Source organism: Anabrus simplex, chromosome 5 (assembly GCF_040414725.1).
Source record: "Anabrus simplex isolate iqAnaSimp1 chromosome 5, ASM4041472v1, whole genome shotgun sequence".
In the NCBI taxonomy this organism is placed as follows: domain Eukaryota; kingdom Metazoa; phylum Arthropoda; class Insecta; order Orthoptera; family Tettigoniidae; genus Anabrus; species Anabrus simplex.
Window position 1 is genome coordinate 112940565 of NC_090269.1, and position 26829 is coordinate 112967393.

General features: G+C 45.6%; 1 protein-coding gene across 1 annotated transcript in view; it reads left to right on the forward strand.

Annotated features, from left to right (window-relative positions):
• The window catches only part of LOC136874385 (uncharacterized), a 79706-nt gene that overhangs the window by 29461 nt on the left and 23416 nt on the right, over positions 1–26829 (forward strand). Inside the window, exon 3 of the mRNA XM_068227781.1 lies at positions 24127–24225. Within this exon, the coding sequence (XP_068083882.1) occupies positions 24127–24225 (99 nt within the window). The remainder of the gene's footprint in view (positions 1–24126; positions 24226–26829) is intronic.

The window sequence follows — 26829 nt, forward strand, 5'->3', positions numbered from 1 at the left end:
AGGAGCGTATTAGCGTCCTTCCTCTGAACGTCATTCACCTTTAGAGACAACAGATCATTAACTCTATTTGCAAAGTGATACAGCCTGCCTTGCACACGCTTAATTTGATTAGGAGACGGATCGTTTTCATCAAAAAAGCTGACTACAGATGCTAGCCCAGTAATATTCTCGACGATCGTGGAAAGAGAGTCATCAATTTCTTTCTCTCCCAAATTGGGGATGGAAATGGGCAAATCAAGGGACTCTCTAAGCTTGTTGGTGTCGATTGCAACCGTGCCTCCAGATTGCACATTTCTGATAGTTAACTCGTATATCAACTCCTCTTTGCGCAAATAGTTAAGGAGGAGAACATCGCGAGGGCCGGGCATGATGACAGAACAATTTTGAAAAACTCAAAAAATTCCAGCAACTGAGACAATTGTTAGAGTTCGAATCAAAGCAATGTTTAGCCGTCAAAAGGGGCTAAATTGAGACCCATTCAACCACGCTCTGCTACCACTTGTTACCGTGTTTTAGCGGTAGTTATGCGTAAAAGAAGGTGCGGGTGTGAATGGGTTTCAAGCTACGAAATTATAGTGCATGTAAAATTAATTTAAAATTTAACAAGGTTATATTTTCTTTTCAAAAACAAAGCAATAACAGACATGGCAGGTACAATGTAGCAAAACAAGGGGAGTTACAATATTTACAGGTTTTGGGCTTCACGCCCTGACTTCAGCGATCAGCTCAGTTTTACCACAAACACAAGTTTTAACAGAGGGGCAGAAAACCCCATTCATCCCTAGGAGCCCCTGGCTCCGAATTACACAGAAAAGCCTCCACGAGGCATATGACACTCCATTTTCAAAAGAGCGATCCGCTCTTAAAATTTAAGCCTCTCAAAGGCCACACCAAACTCTACCTTCAAGCTGTCCTCTAAGGACGTATTCACAGGGGTAAAATACCCAACCTACTGAGGTCTATTACATGAAAAGAAGGTTGATTACATGACCTCTAAAATAACAATTTGAGAGGAGGCTAACCGCACTCCTGATACACTTTGATTTTTTAAAACCTACTTTGGCCCTAGGCCGTTATTACAAGGGCTAATCCCATACTACAGAGGTGACTTAATAGCAATTTACATTACATTACGGAAGAATTGGTTGAGAAAATAAGTTCACCTTAAGACGATGTGAGTGGGAGCTCGAGAGGGTTAAGCACTCTCTATCCCGATATGTCGTTTTAAAATAGAATAGATACCAGTTGTTTTTACATTTTAGGAAAAGGTTACATGGTTGAACGCTTAGAACCCGCCCCGAAAGTTAAACTGCTGAGCAAGAAAAGAAAGAATTTATTAATCGGCCATTACCTTATTGTTGACCGCCGCCGAGGAAAGAGGCGCTCCCCGCCTCCTGCTATGTACTTAATACACTGAAAGATGGAACAGAAGTGGCCCGGAGACCCCAAAATCAGCAGTTTATATACTCTCGCGGAAGTTTCTAGGCGTTAGGGGAATGAAAACACCCGCCCACAATGTTTTTATTGGATAGGACCCCGCAATCGATTCAAGTTGGGGGAAGATACATCTGATTGGATAGAAATTAATTTAAGAAATTCGGGATTGGCTACATCTAAAACAAGGGGAAAAAGAGGGGTATACAGCCAACTTAAACAATAACAGAAGGAAATTTAACAAGAAACAAACTTTTGAAATAAAAATTACTCCAACAAAATAGTTCTTTGACTCCGCACTAGGGTGCGCTATTGTTGATCTTCAGTAGTGTCCTCTAGAAGAGAAAGTTCACACTTCTTACTTCAAGCGAAACAAAAACACATCAAAAGTGACACAGTTCAAAAACTCAAAATTTTCCACGTGGTGACATCTTCTGAGAAAGTAGAGAATTAATAGAATAGATAAAGTTCAACCTTCCTCCAGAAGAGGAGTTTCAACTGGCGCAACTTTTAAATAAACAGAGTAAAGGTGTACCGCCCGGTACAATTATTATTATTATTAATATTATTATCGTTATCGTTGGTGTTCATTATAATAATATACAACCTTGTACTGCGAAATAAACTTGTAACTTTCCTTATCAGGAAACGAGGGGCCCATTTTGAATTATTGCGGCGGTGGGGGGCGAGCTTCTTAGCCCGCTACTGTGTGTATCATACATTCTTACGAGTTTACCCAGCGAGCTGGCCGCATGGTCGGTTGGTATACATGTGAACTTGCATTTAGGAGATGGCGGGTTCGAATCCCACCGTCATCTGCCCTGAAAATGGTTTTCCGTGGTCTTCAATTTGCTCATAAGGTAGATACTGGGGCTATACCTTAATTAAAACCGCAACCACTACCTTCCCAGTTCTAACCTTTCTCATCCTTACGTCATCGAAAATCGTCATTGTGGTTTTTTTTCCTTTTTTTGCTATTTGCTTTACGTCGCGCCGACAGAGATAGGTCTTATGGCGACGATAGGACAGGATAGGATATCGTGTTCACAAATCGCACGCACGAGATGCTGTCAGTTGTGTACACTGTTTCATTTACAAATTAAATACACATTAATGAACCACCATCTTGAACTCGACTGCCACATTAGCATGTCAACCAACTACTGAACAGTTGGTACCAACACAACATAACCACTTCAACAACAAAACCACAACATGAGTTCACAACTCAGCTATCCAAGACCGTCCTTTTATATACCTTGCCTGACCCGGCTTCCAGAAAAGTATGACACAACCTGCTTTCTCGTATTTTCTCGAGTCTGCAATAACCAATTTACAAATGAATAGAACATTCCGTAAAACTCCACTGACAAAGGTGCGTTGTTCTGTGTTGCACAACATTGCATCGGATTTATACATCATATTTACGCGTAATAATAAATTATATACTATTAATTACGTGTTATTACATTAGATAAAGTCATATTAATAAACATACAGCAGAAGTATCGTGACATAACCTCACATGTTCTGTTACACAAGACAGACCATACAACACACCAATAATAAATGATACGACCACGAATTACTCCAAACAAAGCTCGTACTGACAACCTGTCGTACATAACTACTTACATAATAATAATAATAATAATAATAATAATAATAATAATAATAATAATAATAATAATAATAATAGTCCGCCTCTGTGGTGTAGTGGTTAGTGTGATTAGCTGCCACCCCCAGAGGCCCGGGTTCGATTCCCGGCTCTGCCACGAAAATTGAGAAGTGGTACGAGGGCTGGAACGGTGTCCACTAAGCCTCGGTAGGTCAACTGAGTAGAGGGGGGTTCGATTCTCTCCTCAGCCATCCTGGAAGTGGTTTTCCGTGGTTTCCCACTTCTCCTTCAGGCAAATGCCGGGATGGTACCTAACTTATGGCCACGGCCGCTTCCTTCCCTCTTCCTTGTCTATCCCTTCCAACTTTCCCATCCCCCCACAAGGCCTCTGTTCAGCATGGCAGGTGAGGCCGCCTGGGCGAGGTACTGGTCATCCTCCCCAGTTGTATCCCCGACCCAGAGTCTGAAGTTCCAGGACACTGCCCTTGAGGCGGTAGAGGTGGTATCCCTCGCTGAGTCCGAGGGAAAAACCGACCCTGGAGGGTAAACAGATTACGAACGAATAATAATAATAATAATAATAATAATAATAATACACTGACTGACAGAGCAAATGCAACACCAAGAAGGAGTGGTCGGAACTTTATGCCAATTGCAGGGTAGACTGACGTCACTGAGGTATGCTCATGATGTGAAATGCGCCGCTGTGCTGCGCACGTAGCGAACGATAAATGGGACACGGCGTTGGCGAATGGCCCACTTCGTACCGTGATTTCTCAGCCGACAGTCATTGTAGAACGTGTTGTCGTGTGCCACAGGACACGTGTATAGCTAAGAATGCCAAGCCGCCGTCAACGGAGGCATTTCCAGCAGACAGACGACTTTACGAGGGGTATGGTGATCGGGCTGAGAAGGGCAGGTTGGTCGCTTCGTCAAATCGCAGCCGATACCCATAGGGATGTGTCCACGGTGCAGCGCCTGTGGCGAAGATGGTTGGCGCAGGGACATGTGGCACGTGCGAGGGGTCCAGGCGCAGCCCGAGTGACGTCAGTACGCGAGGATCGGCGCATCCGCCGCCAAGCGGTGGCAGCCCCGCACGCCACGTCAACCGCCATTCTTCAGCATGTGCAAGACACCCTGGCTGTTCCAATATCGACCAGAACAATTTCCCGTCGATTGGTTGAAGGAGGCCTGCACTCCCGGCTTCGCTCAGAAGACTACCATTGACTCCACAGCATAGACGTGCACGCCTGGCATGGTGCCGGGCTAGAGCGACTTGGATGAGGGAATGGCGGAACGTCGTGTTCTCCGATGAGTCACGCTTCTGTTCTGTCAGTGATAGTCACCGCAGACGAGTGTGGCGTCGGCGTGGAGAAAGGTCAAATCCGGCAGTAACTGTGGAGCGCCCTACCGCTAGACAACGCGGCATCATGGTTTGGGGCGCTATTGCGTATGATTCCACGTCACCTCTAGTGCGTATTCAAGGCACGTTAAATGCTCACCGCTACGTGCAGCATGTGCTGCGGCCGGTGGCACTCCCGTACCTTCAGGGGCTGCCCAATGCTCTGTTTCAGCAGGATAATGCCCGCCCACACACTGCTCGCATCTCCCAACAGGCTCTACGAGGTGTACAGATGCTTCCGTGGCCAGCGTACTCTCCGGATCTCTCACCAATCGAACACGTGTGGGATCTCATTGGACGCCGTTTGCAAACTCTGCCCCAGCCTCGTACGGACGACCAACTGTGGCAAATGGTTGACAGAGAATGGAGAACCATCCCTCAGGACACCATCCGCACTCTTATTGACTCTGTACCTCGACGTGTTTCTGCGTGCATCGCCGCTCGCGGTGGTCCTACATCCTACTGAGTCGATGCCGTGCGCATTGTGTAACCTGCATATCGGTTTGAAATAAACATCAATTATTCGTCCGTGCCGTCTCTGTTTTTTTCCCAACTTTCATCCCTTTCGAACCACTCCTTCTTGGTGTTGCATTTGCTCTGTCAGTCAGTGTAATAATAATAATAATAATAATAATAATAATAATAATAATAATAATAATAATAATAATAATAATAATAACAGCTACTATCGAGCTCGATATTTTCACTATTTACCCATGGGTTTAGAGAATTGTTTCCAAATACTAAGCCATTACACACTTGCATCAAGGAAAGGGCTGGGAATGGGAAGGAAGCGGCCGTGTCGTTAATTAAGGTACAGTTCCAGCATTTGTTTGGGGTGAAAATAGGAAACCGCGGGAAAACATCTTCAGGGCTGCCGACAGTGGGATTCGAACCCACTATCTCCTGGATGCAAGCTCACAGCCGCGCGCCTGTAACAGCACGGCGAACTCACCCGGTGCCAGTATGTTAGTGTGACATTAAACTGCTAGCAAAAATGAAATCTTTTGACCATAACATGATTCAAATACTTTCTCGGAAAAGAACAAAACGGAGTTTGAATGTAGCACGTTATTCGAAAGATTTGACCATACGAGATCTATTACAGATTAAAAAAAAAAAAAATGTTCATCAGAGTGTGGTATAACCTCGTCAACCAGAAATGGAAACACTGTTGATGGGGATAAAATACATCCACGATATCCCCTGCCCGTCGTAAGAGGTGACTTAAATAGATGAACCCGTGGGAGCCTTGAGTTGAGAGCGTAGACTGGCAGCCACGAGGTTCCGAGTTGAGACTGGCTTTGTTTCTTCTTACATACCGTATGTTAAAATCCTCACGTTCATGTTTCCTGTCTGACCTCCCTTGAGAAACTTTTCTTTTCCGATCCCGATGGTATTACGTTTACGAGGCCTACATAGTTTTTCATTTTAATGACTTCCATGACCCTTCTCTTTCTTGTATTCATTATTCTAAGGGTAGGATCTCTTTTGGTTCTTTTGTCTTATTTTCCTTGCCATCGGCTTTTACGTCTCGCCGACTCAGACGGCCTTATGGTGACGATGGGATAGGAAAGGGTTGGGAAGGTTGCCTTAATTAAGATATAGCTCCAATATTTGCCTGGTGTGCAAGTGGGAAACCACGGAAAACCATCTTCAGGGCTGCCGGCAGTGGGGTTCGAATCCATTATCTCCGGAAAGCAAATTAACAGCTAAACGACCCGAACCGCGCAGCCAACTTGCTCGGTCTCTTGTCTTCTGATTAGAAATATGAAGGGATGATGATTTAGTTGGTCTTCGCTTTAAAATGATGATCAACACCGCCACCAATGGAGGCCTACAGTTATTTATAGCTTTTTTTTTGCTAGTGGCTTTACGTCGCACCGACACAGACAGGTCTTATAGCGACCATGGGATAGGAAATGGCTAGGAGTTGGAATGAAGCGGCCGTGGCCTTAATTAAGGTACCACGGAAAACCATCTTCAGGGCTGCCGACAGTGGGATAATAATAATTTCGTGTGGCTATTTCTAGCCGAGCGCAGCCCTTGTAGGGCAGACCCTCCGATGAGGGTGGGCGCCATCTGCCATGTGTAGGTAACTGCGTGTTAATGTGGTGGAGGATAGTGTTATGTGTGGTGTGTGAGTAGCAGGAATGTTGGGGACAGCACAAACACCCAGCCCCCGGGCCAATGGAATTAACCAATGAAGGTTAAAATCCCCGACCCGGCCGGGAATCGAACCCGGGACCCTCTGAACCGAAGGCCAGTACGCTGACCATTCAGCCAACGAGTCGGACGACAGTGGGATTCGAACCCACTATTTCCCGAATGCAAGTTCACAGCCGCGCGCCCCTAACCGCACAGCTAACTCGCCCGGTATTTATAGCTTTTAGTGCCGGGTGTGTCCGAGGACATGGGCGATCTGCCGTCTGGATGTGAGATGATGATGATGACGATGAGGAGGAGGAGGATGTAGGGAGAGGGTGAAATCCGGTGTCGGCATGTAGCCTATCAAAACTTAACGTCTGCATCCAAAAGGACTCCCTCAGGGTGCTATACTGAGTCCTTTACTGTATGCCATCTACACTGCAGATCTCGATCACATGTTTAAACAAACAGTCAAAGTTCTTCAGTATGCAGACGACGTATGTATCTACGCATCATCGCAGTCTCTTTGGTTAACATGCTTATGGCTAGACGACGCTGCAAGGAAACTCCACGCCTGGACATTTCAAACAGGTCTTAATTTATCCCCAACAAAATCCTCTATTATTGTCTTCACTCGAAAGCAATTCCACTCAATATCACCATCTGTACATCTTGGGCCATACTCCTTCCCTTTACGAACTTCAGCCAAGCTACTAGGCTTATACCTCGATAGTAAACTTACATGGAGAACCCACGTCGAGTACCTGGCAACTAAAGTGGGCCGAACGTTAAACATAATCAGAGCATTATGTCGAGTATGGTGGGGAGCTGACCCATCTGTCCTATTACTATTATATAGATCGTTAATCCGATCTGTACTAGATTATGGCTGCATCTTTTTCGGCAACGCACCGCAGTATGTCCTTCGAAAACTAGATGTCCTGCAGTTCCGCGCACTCAGAATATGTCTCGGAGCCATGAACTCAAGTCCTACTAACGCACTACTGGTAGAGGCTAAAGAAATGCCCCTTCAGATAAGACGAGATCTGCTTTCCAACAACTTTCTTCTGCAACGCTCGTCCATAACTAGCCACCCTATAACATCTAAACTGCGCCGCCTCCTTCCACTGTGTGACAGAAGAACAAACAGAAGACTACGGATACCTCTATTGGTCAAAAGTATCAAGAAATTGCAGCACATCATACCCCTTACTCTTCAAGATACAGCGCTTCCAGTATTTCGGCAGAGGTATGAACTTTCAGTATTTCAACCATCCACATTTCATCTTCCAGATTTTATAATCTGCAATACCAATATCAACGAAAAAGTAACAAATTTTATCAATGCATATTGGGGCAGTTATACTCAAATATACACAGATGGGTCTAAGACCAATGAAGGAGTCGGATATGCGTACTACTGTCCTGCACTCAACACTAGCAAAATGTTCTCCCTTCCCCACGAAGCTTCAATATTCACAGCTGAAATACTTGCCATTAAATCAGCCATCACGTACGGCGTCCAGCACTTCAGCAGTATATTAATTCTCACGGACTCCAAGAGTGCACTTCAAAAACTAGAACACCCATGCAGGAACACGCGTTCGAATAAATACATCATGGACATCCTAAGTTGCATATACCAAGCTAAGGAAAACGGAAAAGAAGTTCATCTTATGTGGATCAAAGGTCACACTGGAATTATACACAATGAAACCGTAGACCAACTGGCAAAGCAGAGCATTACAGAAGGCCAGTTCCAAGCACTACGCCTACCATACACGGACTTCCAAAGCCACATCAAGGAACAGGCTTACAAAGAATGGTCAAATTACTGGGCAACAACTCAACGCATCAAAGGCAAGCATTACGCCGCTATCCAGAGACACATCCCACAGAGACCATGGTTCAGTCTACTATCTGTAACTCGCCGCCATATGACATCAATTATCAGAATGCGACTTGGACATGCATCTTACCCCAGTCATCTGTTCAGACTCAAAGTCATAGACTCCCCAAATTGTCCCTCTGACCCCAATCAAGAAGCAGACCTCAACCATACAATTTTAGGATGCACTAGATACAAACCACAAGTGACCAATTTATATCAAACGCTTATACAACTGAAAGTTCCACTTCCCACTTCCGTTTCGTCGTTGTTCAGCAGCTATGACATCCGTATATATCAAGCAATAGCCAAATTTTTAAGTGAAGCCAATTTAACACTGTGATACGTTTGTTCTGTAGTCTGTAGTTAAACTTTTCTCATCCAACCAAAGTTCCTGTACCGTGGCTTTCCATCACCAATTAGTCACAATGCCATTAACGGTCCCATGTTGTAAAGATGTTGCTCTTTGACTTTCCTGTTTTCTAAATGTACAGAGCTGGCAGCATGGTCTTACGGACCAAATGCCAAAATGCTAAAAAAAAAAAAAAAAACAAAAAAAAACATAAAAAAAAAAAACGTCTGCATCCTGCGGACGAAGCACCATCAACCGAGTCATGTGCCCTCACTCAATTTGAACACTGCGGATAGTTTTGGAATTTAATTCAAGCTTTTAACACGCGATCTAGCGATTGCAAATAATTGTATACTACCGTGCCGGCCAACATTGTGATAGTGAAATTTGTATCCACAAACGGGACTCGACACCCGAACGGGTTAACCATGGTGGTGTCAGACGTCTTAACGATCATAGTCACCAGACGGGCAGGTGCGGAGACGGTATTTCTCCTGACGTGACCATTGTCTTTTCAGCTTTATACCATCTTACGACGTAATTCATCAGGAAGGAAAATAGGGATAGCTCCTCGGAAAATCCTTTAAATTTCACATTTTAGGCCGTCATTTAAGCACCGGCATCGGTTTGGAATATAGCTAAGGTGGTATTGTGTATTGTAGACGTATCTGTTCCAACTCGCACAAACACACTAATGAAATGTGACGAAATATGTGCCAAGGTTAAAGAAGTGTTGATAAGTTGTATTTTGTGTGACTGTTGAGACAAGTGCCGGCCCCGCGATTCTGGGATAGCGAGATTTCCTCTTACGCGGAGCCTCCGGTTCGATTCACATCAGGGATTTTTACCTGGATCTGAGGTCCATTCAGCCTACGTGAGGACAATTGGGGAGCTAGCTGACGATTAGATAGCGACCTCGACTTAGAAAGCCAAGAATAACGGCCGAGAGACTCGTCACGTTGACCATGCGCTACTTCGTAATCTGCAGGCCCTCGGGATCACCATTGGTCGCTTGGTAGGCCAAGATCCACGAGGGCTGTTGTGCTGTGAGATTGAGACAAGTGATTTCCTTTTCCATGCCGTGCAGTTGATATTAATGAAGGTGATAACGAAAATATAGATTAGTATTGCCCTCGGAGCGTGATAGCCATATGACATTTGTCAGTGGCTTGTCACCAAGCTAGCCACCGTTTAAACCCATAAAAATGCACCTACATGCGATTCTTGAAATTAAATACCATCTCTCTATGTTCCATGTAAAAATGGAAGTCCTGTGCCTATGATTACGATATCTATAGTTCGGTTTGTGTGGAACATCCAATAATCTCTATTTGCATTGATCTATCTATTACCGGGCGAGTTGGCCATGCGGTTAGGAGCGCGCAGCTGTGAGCTTGCATCCGGGAGATAGTGGGTTCGAACCTCAATCGCTGGGGCTGTACCTTAATTAAGACCACGGCAGCTTCCTTCTCTCTCCTAAGCCTTTCCTATCCCATCGTTGCCGTAAGACCTATCTGTGTCAGAACGGGCGAGTTGGCCGTGCGGTTAGGGTTGAGCAGCTGTCAGCTTGCATCCGGGAGATGGGTTTGAATCCCACTGTCGGCAGCCCTGAAGATGGTTTTCTGTGGTTTCCCATTTTCACACCTGTCAATTGCTGGGGCTGTACCTTAATTAAGGCCAAGGCCGCTTCCTTCCCACTCATTTGCATTTCTTGTCCCATCGTCGCCATAAGACCTATCTGCGTCAGTGCGACGTAATGCAAATAACTTAGCAAAAAATATCTATGTCGGTGCGACGTAAAGCAAGTTCTTAAAAAGAAGATCTATCTGTCTATTATACAGGGTGTATTAGTCGTGCTGTGGAGTTGGTGCAGTGGATAGAGTTTGGGATAGCATGCGTGGGGTCGAGGGGTCGATCCTGGGTGGCGGCGTATGTTTTTTATTTCATAAATGTAGTCCAGGTGGTATGGTATCTGGCATCTTAATCGTCAACAGAGAATAAATTCACGCCCACGACGTGGAAAGGGCGTATTTCAAAGCTGACCAATGAAAACGACTGTTCATCCATTTCTAGGATCGCAGCATGTAAGTGCAAATGGGGGCCCGCTGCAATCGCTGTTGACGATTAAGATGCTAGATACCATACCACCTGGACTACAGTTAGGAAATAAAAAAAACATATGCCTCAACCCAGGATCGATTCCTCGACCTCCTGCATGCTAACCCAAAACTCTATCCACTGCACCAACTGTCCAGCACGCCGAACGTGTGCTGACAGAGGTAGTTACCCTACATGTGGTTACAGTGCTGCCAGATTGCCACTTTTCAACGTCCTGTTTCTGCCGGATATACTCTGAGGACGAACTATTGTGAGATACATTTTTTATTGCTGGCATGTGAGGAGTCGCGCTGCGATGCCCGAGTGCGCGAATTTCGCTTCATTCTGTATATCGCACTATCGCTAGGTGGCATATTTGCGGACAAAACGTGACGACCTCACCTCACACCACTACTCTCGAGCGGCTGCCCGGTGTCTGTTAGCGGCTTATAGGATTTACTATAGCCGGAGTTGCCAAATCGTCTAGTGCACTCGGCACGAGGAAAGCGTGAAGACTGAAGAGAGTGTGGAAGAAAGTGGTTTGGCAACTTCTCCACACCAAACAGAGATCACTTAGCACTCGTTAACTCAGCGGGATGCAGGGTGTGATTGACAGCTGGTTTCTAGTTCACTTCCAGTAACTGAGGCCGTCTTGTTTTTACCCCAGGTATAGAGCGCTGGCATTTTGAACCCAAGGTGATGGGTTCGATATCGGCTCTGTCCGGTAGTATTTGAAGGTGCTCAAGTACGCCAGTCTCGTGTCGGTAGATTTATTGGCAGGTGAAGCAACTCCTGCGGGACAACATTGCAGGATGTAAACCCAACAACAACAACAACAACAACAACAACAACAACAACAACAACATCAACAATAACAACAACAATAATAATATTAATGATTACGTCACAGCGACAGAAGAAAGTCTTATGGCGACGGTGGGATAGGACAGGTCTGGGACTGGGAAGGTAGCGACCGTGGCTTTAATGAAGGTACATCCCCAGCATTTGCCTGGTGTGAAAAAGGGGAACCAAGGAAAACCACCGTCAGAGCTGCCGACAGTTGTGTTCGAACCCACTATGGAGTGCAAGCTAACAAACAGCTACACGCCTCGAACTACGTAGCCAACTCGCTCGATTTGGCTGTTCAAGAAACAGAAGTCCGCCTCTGTGGTGTAGTGGTTAGTGTGATTAGCTGCCATCCCCGGAGGTCCGGGTTCGATTCCCGGCTCTGCCACGCAATTTGAAAAGTGGTACGAGGGCTGGAACGCGGTCCACTCAGCCTCTGGAGGTCAACTGAGTAGAAGTGGGTTCGATTCCCACTTCAGCCATCCTGGGAGTGATTTTGCGTGGTTTCCCACTTCTCCTCCAGGCAAATGCCGGGATGGCACCTAACTTAAGGCCACGGCCGCTTCCTTCCCTCTTCCTTGTCTATCCCTTCCAAACTTCCCATTCCCCTGTAAGGCCCTTGTTCAACATAGCAGGTGAGGTCGCCTGGGCGAGGTAATGGTCATCCTCCCTACTTGTATCCCCGACCCAGAGTCTGAAGCTCCAGGACACTGCCCTGGCGGTAGAGGTGGGATCCCTCGCTGAGTTCTAGGGAAAAGCCAAACCTGGAGGGTAAGCAGATTAAGAAAGAAAGAGAAAGAAACAGAAAATAACAGGTCATGCGTTGCTAGTAAATAGTGATCCCTTGACTTATATGATTAGGTCACCACAATCCAGAAACTTGCCATAGTACTAAACTTAAAACTGCTAGTATTATTATTTTTTGATAAGGAATAAATGATGATGTGGTTCATGTGTTAAAGTGCCACACAACTTCACATAGAAGACAATAATGTCGTCGTAGACTTAAACTCAGACTCCTTGAAGCTGTCTATTTCGTGTAATTCATTGCATGCAAAATGTACTCATGTTATCACAAATTACCCACATGTAGTATGTGTAAAGTGAACACCTGCTGACAGTATGATACTCGAGTGAAACGAACTGTAAAGGTCATACAAGGTGTATTTTAATTATACCGATGAAAAAAATCAGGGGTGCTCTTCGTGTTATACACTGACTGACAGTGACAATGCAACACCAAGGAGGAGTGGTTCGAAAGGGATGAAAGTTGGGGAAAAAACAGAGACGGCACGGATGAATAATTGATGTTTATTTCAAACCGATATGCAGGTTATACAATGCGCACGGCATCGCCTCAGTAGGATGTGGGACCACCGCGAGCGGCGATGGACGCAGAAACACGTCGAGGTACAGAGTCAATAAGAGTGCGGATGGTGTCCTGAGGGATGGTTCTCCATTCTCTGCCAACTATTTGCCACAGTTGGTCGTCCGTACGAGGCTGGGGCAGAGTTTGCAAACGGCGTCCAATGAGATCCCACACGTGTTCGATTGGTGAGAGATCCGGAGAGTACGCTGGCCACGGAAGCATCTGTCCACCTCGTAGAGCCTGTTGGGAGATGCGAGCAGTGTGTGGGCGGGCATTATCCTGCTGAAACAGAGCATTGGGTAGCCCCTGAAGGTACGGGAGTGCCACCGGCCGCAGCACATACTGCACGTAGCGGTGGGCATTTAACGTGCCTTGAATACGCACTAGAGGTGACGTGGAATCATATGCAATAGCGCCCCAAACCATGATGCCGCGTTGTCTAGCGGTAGGGCGCTCCACAGTTACTGCCGGATTTGACCTTTCTCCACGCCGACGCCACACTCGTCTGCGGTGACTATCACTGACAGAACAGAAGCGTGACTCATCGGAGAACACGACGTTCCGCCATTCCCTCATCCAAGTCGCTCTAGCCCGGCACCATGCCAGGCGTGCACGTCTATGCTGTGGAGTCAATGGTAGTCTTCTGAGCGGACGCCGGGAGTGCAGGCCTCCTTCAACCAATCGACGGGAAATTGTTCTGGTCGATATTGGAAGAGCCAGGGTGTCTTGCACATGCTGAAGAATGTCGGTTGACGTGGCGTGCGGGGCTGCCACCGCTTGGCGGCGGATGCGCCGATCCTCGCGTGCTGACGTCACTCGGGCTGCGCCTGGACCCCTCGCACGTGCCACATGTCCCTGCGCCAACCATCTTCGCCACAGGCGCTGCACCGTGGACACATCCCTATGGGTATCGGCTGCGATTTGACGAAGTGACCAACCTGCCCTTCTCAGCCCGATCACCATACCCCTCGTAAAGTCGTCTGTCTGCTGGAAATGCCTCCGTTGACGGCGGCCTGGCATTCTTAGCTATACACGTGTCCTGTGGCACACGACAACACGTTCTACAATGACTGTCGGCTGAGAAATCACGGTACGAAGTGGGCCATTCGCCAACGCCGTGTCCCATTTATCGTTCGCTACGCGCGCAGCACAGCGGCGCATTTCACATCATGAGCATACCTCAGTGACGTCAGTCTATCCTGCAATTGGCATAAAGTTCTGACCACTCCTTCTTGGTGTTGCATTTGCTCTGTCAGTCAGTGTATAAAGAGCGATGTTGCAATCGGAATGGCGGAGAAAGGTTACTTTAATCCTGTAGACATTTCTCGGAACGGTCAACCAACTTTTCGATTCCGGATGCGTAGAAAACGCCTCCAGTGCTATGTAACCACCTGGATATAGCTGCTTTCACCTCCTCATCGTTTCGGAATCGTCGTCCACCGATATCCTCTTTCATCTTACCGAACCCATGATAATCGCATGGCGCTAAATCTGGACTGTATGGAGCATGTTGCCATACCTACCACTTGAATCGCTGCAGCAGTTCAGACGTTTGGCAGGCCATGTGAAGTATTGTGTTGTCGTGCAACAAAATCACACCAGCGCTCAATTTTCCTCGCCGCTTTTCTTTAATTGCCTTACGCAACCGTTTCAAGGTTTCACAATACGAAGCCGCGTTGAATGTCGCCCTTTCGGCATAAGTTCTACGTGCACCACACCCTCCATGTCAGAGAACACTGTCGCCATTACCTTTCCTACTAAAGGCTGTACCTTGGCCTTCTTTCGTAGTGGTGACGTGGTGTGCACCCATTCCATTGATGTTCTCTTTGTTTCGGGGATGAAGTAGTCGATCTATGTTTCATCCTCTGTGATGATTCACCGCAGAAACTCGTTGCCCTCCACAGAATACCCTCGCAAAAATGTCAGTGACGATTGGAAACTTTGTCACTTGTGAACATCGGTGAGCAGACGTGGGACCCATCTTTGACACAGTTTAAGAACTCCAAGGTGCTGGTGAACAATGGAGAACACACTGCGTTACGAAATGTACAGCATGCTGGCAATTTCCTGCATTGTTATGCGCCGATTCTCTCTAATGACCCCATCCACACGGTCAACATTTGCAACGGTACTGGACGTTGCCGGCCTGCCTTCGCGGTATTCGTCCGTGAGATCCGTGCGTTCGGCGTCAAATTGCTTATACTACTTTACAATACCTGGGTGAGAAATTGCGTGCTGACCATACACAGCAGTGATTTCACGATGCATGTCCGTGCAATTGAACCGCTTATGCAATAGAAATCGGTTTGTTGTACGCACTTCCAATTTGGAGTGAACATCCAGTTGACGCTTCATTGAACCTAGCCCACTCTGCACACACAACACGACGGGATACCACACCAACCTTCCTATCGGACCTGTTAGGAGTTACTGTAGTTTCATCCGCATTGGCCACGCTCACGACACACAGCGTGCTCTCGTGGCGAGCTAGTGTAACTTACTTTTAGATTCGACCTCGTATTTGGACCGTAAGTTCTTCTTCCCCCCACAAGGTCCCTGTTCAGCATAGCAGGTGAGGCCGCCTGGGCGAAGTACTGGTCTTCCTTCCCAGTTGTATTCCCCGACCTATAGTCTCACTCTCCAGGACACTGCTCTTGAGGCGGTAGAGGTGAGTCCGAGGGATACACCAACCCTGGAGGATAAACAGATTAAGAAAGAAAGAAAGAAAGAAAGAAAGAAAGAAAGAAAGAAAGAAAGAAAGAAAGAAAGAAAGAAAGAAAGAATAATAATAATTTTGGTTTTACGTTCCATGAACTAATTTTACAGTTTTCGGAGACACCTGCAGGCTGGAATTTTGTCCGACAGGAGTTTTTTTTGCGTGGGTGTTGATAGATATACCGACAGGAAGGTGGCGTATTTGAGCACCTTCAAAATGTAAATACCACTGTTGTCAGCTGGAATCGAACCCACCAACGGGAGTTGTTAAACTCTGACATGGTCATATCATTAGCCCATCGAGGTGGTAAATCCCGCCAGTCTATATTTCAGCATAAATTGACCAAATGCATTCTCACTACTCAAGCCGAGGACTGGCTTTGAAATTTCGAAACATCACACTGAGGACTGTGGTGTTTCAAAATGTTTATTCAATTTGTAAGTTAAAACTGTTCGATCCTTTCTTTCATAATTTTGTTTTCGCTGGATGCCTTTTAAACAAATTCAGAGCAGGATATTGTTTTGCGTATGTACGTCACTCGCCGTCCGCCTCTGTGGTGTAGTGGTTAGTGTGATTAGCTGCCACCCCAAGAGGCCCGGGTTCGATTCCCGGCTCTGCCACGAAATTTGAAAAGTAGTACGAGGGCCGGAACGGGGTCCACTCAGCCTCAGGAGGTCAACTGAGTAGAGTGGGGTTCGATTCCCTTCTCAGCCATCCTGGAAGTGGTTTTCCGTGGTTTCCCACTTCTCCTCCAGGCAAATGCCGGGATGGTACCTAACTTAAGGCCACGGCCGCTTCCTTCCCTATTCTTTGTCTATCCCTTCCAACTTCCCCATCCCTCCATAAGGCCCCTGTTCAGCCTGAGGCCGCCTGGACGAGGTACTGGTCATACTCCCCAGTTGTATCCCCCGACCAAGAGTCTGAAGCTCCAGGACACTGCCCTTGAGGTGGGATCCCTCGCTGAGTCCGAGGGAAAAACCGACCCTGGAGGGAAAACAGATTACGAACGAACGAACGTCACTCGCCAACGTGCAGTACGTTCGTACATACTCATTACTTTGTTATTTCTTCTAAGAGCAACGATCTGCTGACCGCTCCTCATTTTTATATAAGTATTCACTTGAGTGTGTCCGTGAAAACAAAGACGTTAGGATGTCTGTTGTAGAATAACAAATTGAACTTTGAATGAAATGGCTCCACCTCCTCGGCGTTAGTCGTCTCCTTCCATTCTTCGTCTTCGTGTCCGCGTATTTCGGCTGAGAGTTTGGTGCGTGTATCAGCACGGGAAGGAAGTTGCTCGTTTGCACGTCTAACTTGGGACAGACGGCAGGGATGGGAGGTGGTTGATTATTTGCACGTTTCATACTGTGGGCAGATAGCAAAATTCCACCACAGAGCATCTTGCATTAAAGGAGAGTAGTACGTAGTTGAGCCCGTGCCGGACTTTACCTACAGTATCTCACGATTTTACTTCAACAGAGCTCGGTAGCTGCAGTCGCTTAAGTGCGGCCAGTATCCGGTATTCAGAAGATACTGGGTTCGAACCCCTCTTCTCGTTTTCACACCAGGCAAATTTCCTTAATTAAGGCCACGGCCCCATCCTCTCCCATCGTCACCATAAGAACTGACTGTGTCCGAGTAACGTAAAACAACCTGTAAAAATAAAACATGATTATGCCTTATTGAACCCAGGGTGGGGTTTATCAATCGAACATTTAAACCCATCAAAAGAAACCTAACTCTAGTGGAGTTTACTACCAGACCCACTAACATGGGCCATACTAGCGTCTGAGCCTGTCAGCTCGCCTGAATAACTAGATCAGGGATGGCAAACCTTTACTATTAGCATGCCAATTAAGGTCTTGTTTATTGCGTTTTACTGTCTGCTGTGCCACGGTTTTTTCCTATAAAATCATCAACGAAACCCTCATTTGACTTCAGTTAGGCCTAGATATTAGATTGCATCATCATCATCATCATCATCATTATCTGTTTACCCTCCAGGTTCGGCTTTTCCCTCGGACTCAGCGAGGGATCCCACCTCTACCGCCACAAGGGCAGTGTCCTGGAGCTTCAGACTCTTGGTCGGGGGATACAACTGGGGAGTATGACCAGTACCTCGCCCCGGCAGCCTCACCTGCTATGGTGAACAGGGGCCTTGTAGGGGGATGGGGAGATTGGAAGGGATAGGCAAGGATGAGGGAAGGAAGCGGCCGTAGCCTTAAGTTAGGTACCATCCCGGCATTCGCCTGGAGGTGAAGTGGGAAACCATGGAAAACCACTTCGAGGATGGCTGAGGTGGGAATCGAACCCACCTGTACTCAGTTGACCTCCCGAGGCTGAGTGGACCCCGTTCCAGCCCTCGTACCACTTTTCAAATTTCGTGGCAGAGGCGGGAATCGAACCCGGACCTCCGGGGGTGGCAGCTAACCACGCTAACCACTACACCACAGAGGCGGCATTAGATTGCATTACATTCAAAATACACTCGTCCGCCTCTGTGGTGTAGTGGTTAGTGTGATTAGCTGCCACCCCCGAAGGCCCGGGTTCGAATACCGACTCTGCCACGAAATTTGAAAAATGGTACGAGGGCTGGAAGGGGGTCCACTCAGCCTCGGGAGTTAACATGAGTAGAGAGGGGTTCGATTTCCATCCAGCCATCCTGGAAGTGGTTTTTCGTGGTTTCCCACTTCTCCTCCAAGCAAATGCCGGGATGGTACCTAACTTAATGCCACGGCCGTTTCCTTCCCTCTTCCTTGTCTATCCCTTCCAATCTTCCCATCCCCCCGCAAGGTCGCTGTTCAGCATAGCAGGTGAGGCCGCTTGGGCGAGGTACTGGTCATCCTCCCCAGTTGTATCCCCGACCCAGAGTCTGAAGCTCCACGACACTGCCCTTGAGGCGGTAGAGGCGGATCCCTTGCTGAGTCTGAGGGAAAAACCGACCCTGGAGGGTAAACAGATTAAGAAGAAGAAGAAGAAGATACATCCATTCGACTGGATGTTTCGTTATTTTATTTTACAAACATCATTTTAAAACCAGTTACATTTTAAGAAAAAGGTATATTTTTTACTTTAACCAAATAAAATTTATAAAAACATATCTCCACATAATTAATTGGCACATACTTCATTATGAAAGCGCAATGTCAAAATATGCTGTGCTGCTAGATTTTCGACTTTTTTATTCCATGCTAAAACACTCAAGTATCTATGTTGTCTGACGTGCCGCAGAAATCGTGTTTTGCGTGACACATTCAATTGAATACTTATATTAAAAAGGTCCGGCCCCGCGGTGTAGGGAGCAACACGTCCGCTTGTCGCCCGGCGGCCCCGAGTTCGATTCCCGACCATGTCAGGGGTTTTAAATTGCACATGATTAATATCCCTGGCCTTGGTACTGGGTTTTTGTGTTGTCCATAACGCTCCTTTCCTCACATTCAAAACTCTACACTTCCGCAACTCCACTTACACGCAGGTTCATTTCATCTGGTGAAAGTAGTGGCAAAAGATCTACAGAGGTCGACACCACGAACAAATATCTTAAAAAAAAAAAAGAAAAAAGAAATATACATATATATGAAAATGAGGAGCGTTCAGCACGAAGCTTTGTAAATCAGTTATGCCTGACGCTTGTGATCAAATTCGAGAGACTGAATTTCTGCGTAGATAGTTGAGATTAAAGAATTCTTAAATACCGAGGAGCCAAGACAGTATACATGCTGTCGGATATCTGAACATTATGAAGAACGTATTCCACTCCTACGACATCTCCAACGACAGTCAGTACATTATTATTATTATTATTATTATTATTATTATTATTATTATTATTATTATTATTATTGCCTCTGTGGTGTAGTGGTTAGCGCGATTAGCTGCCACCCCCGGAGGCCACGGTTCGGTTCCCGGCTCTGCCACGAAATTTGAAATGTGGTACGAGGGCTGGAACGGGTTCCACTCAGCCTCGTGAGGTCAGCTGAGTAGAGGTGGGTTCGATTCCCACCTCACACATCCTCGAAGTGGTTTTCCGTAGTTTCTCACTTCTCCTCCAGGCAAATGCCGGGATGGTACCTAACTTAAGACCACGGACGCTTTCTTTCCGCTTCCTTGTCTATCCCTTCCAATCTTACCATCCCCCGCAAGGCCCCTGTTCATTTAGCAGGTGAGGCTGCCTGGGCGAGGTATTGGTCCTCTTTCCCAGTTGGATCCCCCGACCCAAAGTCTCACGCTCCAGGACACTGCCCTTGAGGCAGGTGGGATCCCTCACTGAGTCCGAGGGAAAAATCAACCCTGGAGGGTAAACAGATTAAGAAAGAAGAAAGAAACACATACAGAAAGAAAGAAATATTATTATTATCCGTCTCCATGGTTGAGTGGTCAGCGTCTTTGCCTTCGGACCTCGGAGCCCCAGATGCGATTCCCAATAGGGGCGAAAGATTTAAATCTTAAATGGTTAATTCCCTTGTCTGCTGTAACTCTCGCGCTAAACACAAAACTATCTTCCAGCATATTAACACGCAGTTTCCCTCTCGTCAGAGGGCTTGCCTTACAAGAACTGTACCAGACTAGCAACAGCCAGAGGGAATTATTATTATTATTATTATTATTATTATTATTATTATTATTATTATTATTATTATTATTGAAAATCCACAGCCTGTTTCCAGTCATTTGACCGGTCAGGAATGGAATGAATGAACCCCTCATCTAGCGGCGAGGATAGGGTAGCTCAGTTATGCCTGACGCTTGTGATCAAATTCGAGAGACTGAATTTCTGCGTAGTTAGTAGAGATTCAAGGATTCTTAAATACCGAGGAGCCATGAGAGTATACATGCTGTCGTATATCTGAACATTACATAGAACGTAATCCACTCCTACGACATATCCAACGACAGTCAGTACATTATTATTATTATTATTATTATTATTATTATTATTATTATTATTATTATTATTATTATTATTATTATTTCCGCCTCTGTGGTGTAGTGGTCAGTGTGATCAGCTGTCACCCCCGGAGGCTCGGGTTAGATTCCGGACTCTGCCACGAAATCTGAAAAGTGGTGCGAGGGCTGGAACGGGATCCACTCAGCCTCAGGAGGTCAACTGAGTAGAGGTGGGTTCGTTTCCCACCTCAGCCATCCTAGAAGTGGTTTTCCGTGGTTTCTCACTTCTCCTCCAGGCAAATGCCGGGATGGTACCTAACTTAAGGCCATGACCGCTTCCTTCTCTCTTCCTTGTCTATCCCTTCCACTCTTCCCATCCCCCGCACAAGGCCCCTATTCAGCATAGCAGGTGAGGCCGCCTGGGCGAGGTACTGGTCATCCTCCCCAGTTGTATCCCCAGACGCAAAGTCTGACGCTCCAGGACACTGCCCTTGAGTCGATAGAGGTGGGATCTCTCGCTTAGTTTGAGGGAAAAACCAACCTTGGAGGGTAAGTATATTATAAGAAGAAGAAAAACTCCGTCAACGGCGGACACATAATTGCCTGTAGTCAGTTTTTAGCTTACAGATTTTCTCTTTATCGTTAAGCTAAACGGGTGATGTAACAAGATTTAACGTCAGTAGCACATGACTGGACTCGTGTATGTTAGAAACATTAGCTGAGGTGCTAAATCCAAGGTCAACCCACTAAGAGCTTGATTGGTTCACCTGCTGGTTTCAAGGAGTCCTGAGTCAAGGGTAGGCCTTTAGGTTGACCACGGTGACGTACTGCGTAGTAGGAATAATAATAATAATAATAATAATAATAATAATAATAATAATAATAATAATAATAATAATAATAATAATAATAATAATAATAATAATAATAATAATAATAACCTTTAAACGTGCTTCAGCTTATCCCAGTCATTTCTAAAATTGTTGGAGGCTCCCAGGTTTATTTTGGATTTGGCTGGGCGTTAAGGCCGATGCCCTTCCTGACTCGACGTGATTTTTGAGATGAAAAGCATCTCAATCCAGAATCGACCGGGATCCGAACCTCAGCCTTCCATTCTGTTAACCACCACAAAATGCTTAATGTATATGAAGGGTAATGTACTGAGATGAACACAAACATCTAGTTCCCAAACCATAGGAAATAAATATATGCAACTCAAATCCTCGGCCTGGCGGGGAATGTAACCTGAGGCCTTCTAAAAACCGAACGCCAATACGCTGATTATTCAGCCAAGAGACTGGATGGTATTAATAGTAACAATAATAATACACTGATATTCACAGTGACATCAAGGAAAGTCAAATTAATATTTTAGATCACATAAAAAGCAACGAACACTGACAGAATCACAAGACAAATTGACTAATTCTATGAAAGCAGGAGTAAAATCAAACAGATATAGATGTTATAAAATTGAATGGGGGAAAAAATCCTTACATTAAAGAGATTCGCACAGAAAGACGTTGAAAACAGGGAGTTCTTTAGATCTAAAATTCACGAATTGCAAGGTGAGCAAGGGGAAGAATCGAGCGAAACGACTAGATGAATTTGGACTAAAGAGAGAGAAGAATCCAGCAGAAAAATAATGAAAAATATACTAAGGAAGGCAAACAAAAAACCCTAAGTTCACGGTTGCCTGGTTTGTAAAATCAAAAAAGGAGGACACATTTTCTGAACTATTTTCTTCTTGGTTACTTTTTCTTTTTTACAATTTGTTTCACGTCGCACCGTGAGATAGGTCGTATGGTGACGATGGGATAGGAAAGGACACATAAAAGTCGACGAACACTGACAGAATCACAAAACAAATTGACTAATTCCATGGGAACAGGAGTAAAATCACGTAGATACAGATGCCATCAAGGAGTGGGAAGGAAGCGACCGTGGCCTTAAGTAAAACAAAAATGGGAAACCACGAAAAACCATCTTCCGGGCTGACAACAGTGGAGTTTGAACCCACTATTTCTCAAATGCAAGCTGACAGCTGCGCGCCCTTAACCGCACGGCCAACTCGCTCGGTCTTTTTGGTTACTGATACTTCAAAGTTAGTAGTGCTACCCTATTATCTACCCTATTACATAACACCGTTACGAATAAAACACTGATTGTTTTATTGGACTAATTTAATCCAGAATCAGTGTACTTGACAATGAATGACAACACTTCAGTGATTAGTGGCTATTTACAAAAGTCTTTTGTTCTCACAGCGGATCTTCACTTGCTGGAACGGGCGATCGTTCCGTAATCTTGATCGGCAGGTCTCACCTTTCACTTGGTTTCTCACGGAACAGTCACGTCGATCAGCGGCTCCATGCAGAAAGGTTTGAATACAGGTCTGTTGACTGTAGCAACGCATAACTAATGTACATTTGGTTCGTCTCCAGACATCATCATCATCATCATCATCATCATCATCTGTTTACCCTCCAGGTTCGATTTTTCCCTCGGACTTAGCGAGGGATCCCACCTCTACCGCCTCAAGGGCAGTGTCCTGGAGCTTCAGACTCTTGGTCGGGGGATACAACTGGGGAGTATGACCAGTACCTCACCCAGGCGGCCTCACCTGCTATGCTGAACAGGACCCTTGTGGAGGGATGGGAAGATTGGAAGGGATAGGCAAGGAAGAGGGAAGGAAGCGGCCGTGGCCTTAAGGTAGGTACCATCCCGGCATTCGCCTGGAGGAGAAGTGGGAAACCACGGAAAACCACTTCGAGGATGGCTGAGGTGGGAATCGAACCCACCTCTACTCAGTTGACCTCCCGAGGCTGAGTGGGCCCCGTTCCAGCCCTCGTACCACTTTTCAAATTTAGTGGCAGAGCCGGGAATCGAACCCGGACGTCCGGGGGTGGCAGCTAATCACGCTAACCACTACACCACACAGGCGGACTCGTCTCCAGACAAGACCGATAATTTACACAATCAACTCACGTGACTGCTGCACACACGCTGTACTACTTAAGGCGTATCACTTGACAAGACAAGAACACAGCACAAAAACAATACCAACCACAAAACAACAAGAGCCCAACACTCCTGGTCACTCTTGCTGTTCGCGGGGAGCCTGCTTTTATATATCTTTCAGAGTGCGTCCCTATCGTCACCGAAAACTTATCTGAGTTAGGATGACGTTAAACCAGTAATAAAAAATTAAAAACCGACACAAGAAGTGCCAATGTTCGACACTAAACTGAGACGTACCCTATTCTCTGAGCATGCTGTGCATATGCGTAGACTGACCTGCCCGTAAGAATATCGCCTTATGTTTAATACTTTTCAAGCTCATTATAACGCTGCTTTGTTATGTTTCAGAACAACATGAGGGGAGCAAGTTTGGTGATGTTCGTAGTGCTGTTGCTGTTAGCTCTGGTGGTTGCTGCTCCTCCCGAGTGTATTAAGGATGAGAAAGCGGTAAGCTTCATCACTAACTTTTTGATTGGTGCATAGAGAATTGTGCACGCTTAGAATCTATAGGATTCATATTACACTCTATACGGACACATAGCAGAGTTGTGATTTGAACTGAACAAAAAAATACACGTACTTCGAGGCTCGCATTTTCCCACAATATTCCATATAGAACAGTAAGACTTTGCCCGTACACTGAATCGTATCTTCTTAATCCAAAACCAAGAATATGGAATGATACATGCTTCCATGTTCATGAAAAATATTTTGTTTGCAATTTATAATGTTTAAGGACACATTTCTCTGAAACTATTGAATCTGTAGATATAATATTGGTCGTGGGTATTCACAGGATTGTTATATACAGTGAAGGTAAACTGTATTTTGATAACAGCACTGATTAAATTTGATTAAGTATGAATTGTTGCTAATTTACTACTCTAAATGGAATTTCATGTATATACATTTCGAAATGATTAAGTAATAAACAAATGTAATAACATTTTTCACTTAGTGAATTGCCTGCTTTCGTAGCGTAACGGTGAGGACTAATAGGTGCCGTCCTCGGAGACCCGGCTTCGATTCCAGGAGTGTTGGGCTCTTGTTGTTTTGTGGTTGGTATTGTTTTGGTGCTGTGTTCTTGTCTTGTCAAGTGATACGCCTTAAGTAGTACAGTGTGTGCAGCAGTCACCTGACTTGATTGTGTAAATTATCGGTCTTGTCTGGAGACGAACCAAGTGTACATTAGTTATGCGTTGCTATAGTCGACGGACCTGTATTCAAACCTTTCGATGGTATGTGGTTAAAACAGTACATGCAGCTCACCTCCACTGGAGGTGTGCCTGAAAAGAGTTGCACCACCTAGGTATGACGGCACGAGTTTATTTACTTAGTGAAAGTAAGTGAATTTTCTGAGAAAAGAGTGCGTAGAAATCATAATACATTAAAAAATGCGTTTCGTCTGAAATGTTAAAATATATATCTTCCATGTATCCCTCAAAAAGTCTCACTGTCCATATTAATCTTGATTACAAGAGTATGATAAATGTTTCTGTTTACTGCTGTCACTTCTTAAAGACTCCTGAGCACTTCATATCAAACAAATTCATGAATTTTTAAGATATGCTTAGTAACTATATTCAAGTTGATGTTTACTTCTTTAATTGCTATTTGGTTGGAATTTGAATGATTGTAGGGGACAGTCCGTGTCTGATATTCTTAGCCGCAGCCGAGTCTGGCTCCATGGCTAAATGGTTAGCGTTCTGGCTTTTGGTCACAGGGGGTCCCTGGTTCGATTCCCGGCAGGGTCGAGAATTTTATCATCATTGGTTAATTTCACTGTCACGGGGGCTGGTTGTATGTGTTGTCTTCTTCATCATTTCATCCTCATTACAACGCGCAGGTCGCCTACGGGTGTCAGTTCAAAAGACCTGCACCTGGCGAGCCGAACATGTCCTCGGACACTCCCGGCACTAAAAGCCATACGCCATTTCATTACCGCAGCCTGGAGTGCAATCATACCTAAGTCTGTTAAGTCTTCAGCTCGGAGGCTGATGTGATCCCCAGAATGCACCACCAAAGGTTGTGCGTGCGGTGGTGGTGGTCATTTTTGTTTTAAGAGGAAGTAGAACTAGGTAGTAATCCTCTCTGAACAAATTAAGTGGAAAAGAAATTTAAAGTAAAACAAAATTATTTATTCAGCGAAAGATTTTCGAAACGAAGTAGACGGTTATAAAGAAACCGAGAAATCTCTGCTTTGATGAGGCTCATAAGACATGATGGGTAGTGATGTACTGTTGGGAGATCAGAAGAATGCACATGCCCGGTGAGGCACGGGGCGAAGGGGTTTTCACCAGCAGAACCAATGACGCAATGGTTACCATAGCAACTCCGCTACTACTCAGGCGACATTATATTATCTTCTACTGGCAGCTCTTCGCCCTTGTCAGTTGTAATCCAGCCAACTGCAAAGTGTGAGTCAATGTTTTCGTGTAGCAGATACGAGCAGATAAGAGCCGACCTGTCTGGGCAGAACAGGAAGTTCGTGCTTGCTGGTCACATTCCTCATTCTTGCATTCTTCTCATCTCTACACAGTAGTTTGCCATTGCTTTCCTCACTGGGCTAGAAAGAGCTATTGCAACACCACTAGCCCTATGAGTAGCATCTTTCATGCCATTACTCAACACCAAAAATACCTATGCAGTTTCCATACTGTCACAGCCATAAATGAGTCTATGATTTCGATGGACGGTACATTTTGCCCTCACCTGTTTCAAGAGACAGATACTGCATTCATCAGAGAATAGTAACAAGCTGTATACCTGGGTAGTATGTACTGTACAACCCCTTTTGAGTTCAATTTGGCTTAGTAGGTGCCGGATTCTGGAATTCTGGTCAGTAAACGGGTTCATTAAAACAAATCTACTGGCACAGTTCTCTCCCATTTAAACACAGTTAAATACCAATCGGCTGCGCTCAGATTAGATCCCACAACCTTTAGTACAGAAGCCAAGCGCCTACCTAATTCTGCCACATAGCTGGTCTGTCAGGTAGTGTTTTAGTTAGAGAGACTGATTCAGGTATCATATCAGATGGTCTGAGCGACT